This window comes from Peromyscus californicus, unplaced genomic scaffold (genome assembly GCF_007827085.1).
Source record: "Peromyscus californicus insignis strain IS unplaced genomic scaffold, ASM782708v3 Scaffold_8__1_contigs__length_139910024, whole genome shotgun sequence".
Taxonomy (NCBI): domain Eukaryota; kingdom Metazoa; phylum Chordata; class Mammalia; order Rodentia; family Cricetidae; genus Peromyscus; species Peromyscus californicus.
The window spans coordinates 86,296,446-86,303,476 of record NW_026294606.1 but is presented as its reverse complement, the minus strand read 5'-3'; the positions used below and the strand labels follow the sequence as shown (position 1 = coordinate 86,303,476).

General features: G+C 42.6%; 1 protein-coding gene and 1 pseudogene across 7 annotated transcripts in view; one reads left to right on the top strand and one right to left on the bottom strand.

The window, feature by feature from the left end:
- The first annotated feature begins 10 nt into the window (after positions 1 to 10).
- Urb2 (URB2 ribosome biogenesis homolog) overlaps positions 11 to 7,031 on the top strand; it is a 40,153-nt gene continuing 33,132 nt past the window's right edge. Inside the window, exons 1-4 of one of the 7 annotated variants that reach the window (XM_052727537.1) lie at positions 11 to 123; positions 562 to 659; positions 2,456 to 2,594; positions 5,910 to 6,086. In XM_052727537.1, coding sequence (XP_052583497.1) covers positions 2,469 to 2,594; positions 5,910 to 6,086 — 303 coding nt within the window. In that variant the 5' untranslated portion in view covers positions 11 to 123; positions 562 to 659; positions 2,456 to 2,468. The other 6 variants (XM_052727535.1, XM_052727532.1, XM_052727536.1 and 3 more) reach the window with 6 other exon arrangements.
- On the bottom strand, positions 4,369 to 5,639 carry LOC128103295 (60S ribosomal protein L7a-like; annotated as a pseudogene).

Sequence of the window (7,031 nt, the reverse complement as noted above, 5' to 3'; positions counted from 1 at the left end):
AGGGCGCACTCGGCGCTCCGCTAGCGATGTCTGCGTGACGCCCCTCCCCGCCCCGAGCCGTTGGCGTCAACGTCTGCCGGAAGCGCCTCCCTCACGTGTGGCTAGTTGCTGTGGAGGTCCCAGGTGAACGCCGGGTGGAGTTTGGTGGTGGTTTTTTTTTTTTTTTGCCTTGAAGCGGCACTTTGGCAGATCCAGACACCAGCCCCAACTGGGGGAGGGAACCCCGCGGGGGAGACTGGATCTGAGGAAGCCCTGCCTGAGGGATCTGCCATCTGAGGGATCCCCAATCTGAGGTAATTCCTCCTGAGGGTTCTCCCAACCGGGGGGAGCCCTGCTTAAGAGGAGAGCTCGGATCTGAAGGAGCTCCACTTGAGAGAACCCTGATCTGAGGACCCACTTTGGAGAGCCCCGATCTACGGGCTCTTAGAACTTGGGGAGCCCGACTTGACAGCCAGAGAACCCCGATCCGAGGTAGTAGGGTTTGAAGGTATCAATCTAAAACCTTTAAACATTTTTATTTGTCTGACTGTTTTGCCTCTACGTATCTATGCACCCCTGCAGAGGCTAGAAGAGGGCGTCAGGTCTAGAACTGGAGTTGCAGGTGATTGGGAGCCACAAGGTGGGGTATGGGAGTCGAACCTGGCTTCTCTGGAAAAGCAGTAAGTCAGCTTAACCACTGAGCCATCGCTCCAGGCTCTAGAGCGGTGGTTCTCAGCCTTCCTAATGCGACCCTTTAATACAGTTCCTCATGTTGTAATGACCCCCCAACCATAAAGTTATTTCATTGATACTTCTTAACTATAATTTTCCTACTGTTAACGGTAATGTAAATAGCTGATAGGCGAGCCTATGGGGGTCGGGACCCACAAGTTGAGAAACCGCTGCCCTAGCTCCCTAAGCGGAGTTTTGAGGGCGACAGCAGGCAGGGATGCTTCTCCGTTCTGAAGGCAGGCAGTAAGTTCTCCGCATCGCACATTCTCCGTGCCTTGACACAGCAGGATGGTGAATGTTTATATTTTTTGAGCTACTTTGTTTAATGAAAATGACAAATTTTTATGACTTTTAAGAAACTAAAAAGCTTTGTCTGGGTTTCATAGTAATTGTAAGTTGTTAATGTATATGCTTTCCCTTTGTTACTGGATTTTATTATTACAGCCGCGTCCCCCCCCCCCCCCCAGCTGAGGACCGAACCCAGGGCCTTGCTCTTGCTAGGCAAGCGCTCTACCACTGAGCTAAATCTGCAACCCCCAGTTTTTTGTTTTGTTTTTTTTAAATCGTGTGTATGTTTTGTAGTCTAATGTAGCTCTGCGTGTGTAAGAAGTTACCTGTTATAATAGAAATAATACTATACCTGTTATAGTAGCATTTCTATTGAAATTAATGCTTTCTTTCTTCCTTTTTCTTTCTTTCTCTCTTTCTCTCTCTCTTTCTTTCTTATGTGTGCAGGTGCCTGGGGAGGTTAGAAGATGCAGAATTCCCTGGAAATTGAGTTATAGACAGTTGTGAGCTGCCTTGTGGGTGCTAGGAACTGAACTCAGGTCCTCTATAAAAGTAACAAGTGGCCGGGCGGTGGTGGCACGCCTTTAATCCCAGCACTCGGGAGGCAGAGCCAGGCGGATCTCTGTGAGTTCGAGGCCAGCCTGGGCTACCAAGTGAGTTCCAGGAAAGGCGCAAAGCTACACAGAGAAACCCTGTCTCGAAAAACCAAAAAAAAAAAAAAAAAAAAAAAAAAAGTAACAAGTGCTCTTAACTGCTGAACCGTTTCCTCAGCCACAACACTTGGTTTCTTTTTCCCCTGAAGAAACATTACTTTCTTCAAGTACTGTATCACTTTTTTATTTGCTTACTTAATAAAGCTAATCCTGATCCACAATACATTTTAGAAGATATGTACTGAAACTTCTTTCAATCTTCAATCATGTATGGTGACTATCATTCTGTGAGTAATTTACACATTTTGATTTTGCCTTATTGAATTCCTATATATTCTAAGTGTGTGATGTGTAATCACAGCAGGAGTATTTATAATCATCTGCCTGCTTTTGCTGAAATCCAGGTTCAAATTAAATATAAACACACACACACAAATTTGAGACAGCATCTCACTACGTATTCTTGGCTGGCATCGAACTCCCAGAGACCTGCCTGCCTCCTCTGCTTCCTAATTGTGCCCATATGTAAGGTATATAGTGAGGGATTGGAGAGATGGCTCAGCAGTTAAGAGCACTGACTGCTCTTGCAGAGGAACTGGGTTCATTTTCTAGCACCTATGTGGCAGCTAGCTACAACTGTCTGTACTCCAGTCTCAAAGGATCTCGTCTTACCTTCTTGGGCTCTTGCATACATACACTTAAGCACATACACATAAATATTTTTAAAAAGATAGTGTTCATTTTCTGATGCCTGTTTTGTTAGGTCTTATTATAATACTATTTTCCCTTCTTTTTAATTGTAGAAGACGTGTAACTATGGCTGCTGTTTATTCTGGCATTTCCTTTAAGCTTAAAAGCAAGACAACTTCCTGGGAAGATAAACTAAAACTAGCTCACTTTGCTTGGATTTCCCATCAGTGCTTTCTACCAAATAAAGAACAAGTAAGTTTAATGTAAAACTTAGATTTTTATGATCTCAAATAATTACATGTACAGCTTGGATATTGACATTTATTTAAAAGATTAGAAGACAAGTTAGGGAGAAAACTTCATTGGAAGTTAAAAGTAATGTCAGTGAAAAAATAGTGAGGTCTTTCAGTTTGCTAGGTTGAAGGTTGGGAACTTGGAGAGTTAGTTTTTTTATGAGGCCAGGCTAGAACTAGAGAGGTACCAAGTATAATGTTGTTCTATTAATATTTCTTAAGCTTTTGTGGCTAAAAAGTAGATAATTGAAACAATAGTAGGATCACAAGCTCATGGATTTGGGTTGACAAACATCCCAATGCTGGTTTTAAAGGAGGCACCTCGAGATGTATCAAAACTGCATCATAATTGTTAGAGTAGTTAGTTATGAGATGTAGTGTGTAGAACAGTTGACCTGCTAGTGTCCACACCTACTACACATTTGAATCAGCTTAGCAGCTTGTTAGGTCCCTGGTAAGCACTGCACAATATGAAACAAAAGGGTAATCATGGCAGGCTTGATCAAGACCCAAGATGTCCTTATCCTTTTTCCTTTTAACATTAGTCATTCTTTGTACATATTGACACTTCAGGAGAGCAAAACTGAGTGAGGGCTTGGGTAGAATAAGTGTAACTCAGTGTCATAGTGTTTGCCAAGCTTGCCTGAGGCCCTGGGTTCCAGCATCATCATCCATAACAACAATACCACACACGTACACATACAACTTTGAGAGCTGAGGCCTCACCTTTTTCTCAGTGTTTTGTGCTTGAGTAAACATGTTGTAATAATGGAACCTGCATGTGTACAACCCTCCTTCTCAGAAAGCCCTCGTGCATCTGTTTGCTTATGTCTCCTGAGACATAGATTTAGAAGGTACCCTTCATGTGTCTTGGGAAAATCAGGACACATATAGTAGTGTTCTGACTCCCATTCCTTTTCCTTTTCTTTTTTGTTTTGTTTTGTTTTTTGTTTTTCAAGACAGGGTTTCTCTGTAAAGCTTTGCGCCTTTCCTGGAACTCTCTCTGTAGACCAGGCTGGCCTCGAACTCACAGAGATCTGCCTGGCTCTGCCTCCCGAGTGCTGGGATTAAAGGCGTGCCACCACCGCCCGGCCCTTTTCCTTTTCTTTACTGATCCCTCATTACCATTTTGATTTGCATATGTGATTTCTTCTGTGGTCATTGTGGACATTTATTGTGTTTCTCTTAGAAAAGGCCAATGAATAATGTTAATTTCACTGAAATTTTTCATTGACTCCACACTAAGACAACATTGTTTTTCCTTTTTTATTCCTTAATAACATTTCAAGATTTAAAAACATATATCATTATGTAACATACAAGTGAAGATTTAAAAAAAAAAATGCACCAGGTGGCAGTGGCATATCCCTGTAATCCCAGCACTCGGGAGGCAGAGCCAAGCGGATCTCTGTGAGTTCGAGGCCAGCCTGGTCTATAGAATAAGATCCAGGACAGGCACCAAAACACCAAAACTACACAGAGAAACCCTGTCTCGAAAAACCAAAAAAAAAAAAAAAAAAAAAAAAAAATGCTTTCACTATACATTTTATGCTGCCATTGAATTGAGATCTTTTAGCCACAGCTGAGTACTGATATTAATAGCCATGTGTAACCATATTCAGCCTATTTGCTTCAAATAGGATTTTGTTATGTTGTCCAGACTCATCTTTTTTTTTTTTTTGGAAGGTAAGTTTGTAATTATATTTATGTACAGAAAACTTAGCAGTGTACATTTAACCCAATTTAGTGGTGAGTTCTTTGGCCTTTGCCTTTTCCAGCTTGGCAATCCGAGCCACAGATTTAGGACCCAGGACTGTAGCATGAATCTTAAAGGGTCTTAATAATAAAAACAAACCTGGAGCCAGGTATTGGGGTGAACGCTGGAAGATCAGAGAAACAGAATAAGCCACAGCTACCTCACCTTGCCAATTCCTCAGCTGATCCTGTTTCCTCAGACTGGAAACTTCTGAGTCTTCATCCAGATGGATCTCAGCTGAACTATGCTGCTCAAAGCCTAAAAGCTTAACCAGGCTAGTTCCTGGTCTTTACGCCTTAAATACCTTTCTGCTTTCTGCCATCACTTCCTGGGATTAAAGGCGTGTGTCACCATGCCTGACTGTTTCCAATGTGGCCTTGAACTCACAGAGATCCGGATGGATTTCTGCCTCTGGAATGCTAGGATTAAAGGCATGAGTGCCACCATTTTCTAGCCTCTGTATCTAGTGGCTGTTCTGTTCTCTGACCCCAGATAAGTTTATTAGGGTGCACAATATTTTGGGGAACACAATACCACCACACAGGACATTGCCTCCCCAGTGGTGGTGGATCTCATCATATCTGTCATTGTAATTGGTCCTAATAGCTTCCACCAGCTTAGCCAGAGCACCCTTATCTTCCGAGTTAACCTGTGTGAAGGCAACAGTAGTGCATGTCTTCCTGTGGACCAGCTGCCCCAGCCTGGCCTTTCCTTTGATGATGCAGTAGGGGACCCCCATCTTTCGACACAGGGCAGGCAGGAAGACTACCAGCTCAATGGGGTATACATCGTGGAATCATCACCAGCTGAGCCTTCTTGTTCTTCACCAAGGTGGTGACTGTATTGACCCCTGCTCGAAGGACAGGTGGTCTCTTATTTGGGATGTCCCCTTTGCCAGCAGCTTTCTTCTTCTGCTTTGTCTCTAGCATGTACTTGTGGGCAAGCTTAAGCAGCTGGGTAGCTGTTTGCCGGTCCAGGGCCTGTGTGAACTGGTTAACGGCAGGAGGTACTTTGAGCCGCTTATAGAGGATGGCTCTTTGCCGCTGCAGCCTAATGTAGCAGGGCCATTTGACAAAGTGTGTGAGATCTCTTTTGGGCTGGATGTCCTGCCCAATGCCGAAGTTCTTAGGCCTTTTCTCAAACAAAAGATTCACTACCTTTTTGGCCTCCTGTTTCTTCATGACGGCGGGGGTTGGGGGTTGGGGAGTGGGCCACCTTTTTCCCCTTGGCCTTCTTTCCCTTGGGCATCTTGCTCGGCTGGAGAAGAGAGAAAGAAAAGGGAATTGTGGGTAATATGTAAGCAGTTGCGGAGATCCCAGACTCATCTTGAATTTGTAGACTGAAGTGTTCCTCCTGTTTCAACCTCAGTGGTAACTGATACTGCAGACATGTTTTGAAGAAAGTTTTTTTTGTTTTTCTTGCAATAGAGTTTGGTCATGGCTGTATGTCCCTATAATGTTGGAAATCTTTCTCTCATGTAAGAAGTTCATTTACACAGTATGTTTTCTACAAATCCAGGTTTTACTTGATTGGGCAAGACAGACATTGGTTGCGTTTTATAAGAAAAAACTTGAACTGCAGGAAGATATTGTTGAAAGGCTCTGGGTCTATGTAGATAACATTCTACATAGCAGGAAATTGCAGAATCTCCTTAAGAATGGAAAGACTGTAAATCTTCAAATTTCTCTTGTCAAGGTAAATAATGGTCTCTTCTATTGACTTGTATTATGTGCATCTTTGTTAATTTCTTATTACTGCTTAAACTTGTTTCAGAATCACTTATGTGACTATGTGAGAAATTTCAAGTTAGGGGAGGGAAGAGCAAGAAGAAGTAATAGTATCCCAAAATAGAAAATGTTATTTTTGAAATAGGGCCTCTATATGTAGCTCTGGCTGTCCTGGAACTTTCTATGTAGACCAGGCTGGCCTTGAACTCATAGAGATCTGCGTGCCTCTGTTTCCTGAATGCAGGGATTAAAAACATGCACCACTGTGTCAGGCCCATGAACAAGTTTTTATTACAATCTGCTCTCAGACTCATGGTCTTACTGCTTTGTATACCCAAGTGCAGGGATTACAGGTGTGTACCATCAGAGCCAGTTTTATTACTTTGTAACTGGAAAAGGTACCATATTATAACTACACTGACACACACAGACATTTGATGCAATTTTCTGGAGGGAGATCAAAGATAATCTAGACAGGAATTATCTCAAAAGGTTTTTGATTAAAATCACAAAAGTTTGAACTTTATTGTCAAAACAATATTTTCAAATGCCATAATAATTGCCATTAAAAACCAGTACTAGGCTGGAGAGATGGCTCAGAGGTTAAGAGCACTGACTGCTCTTCCAGAAGTCCTGAGTTCAATTCCCAGCACCCACATGGTGGCTCACAACCATCTGTAATGAGATCTGGTGCCCTCTTCTGGCCTGCAGTCATACATGCTGTATACATAATAAATACATAAATCTTTAAAAAAAAAAAAAACCAGTACTAATGAGCATTTAGTACATGACATGCTCAAAGGGCATAAGGATATAACTGGCCGTCATATGATGAATAGTAAGTTGCAGTATTGGGATTTGAAACTATATGTGCCTGGTTGTAGAGCTGTTCAGCCAGAGCCTCACAGAATGG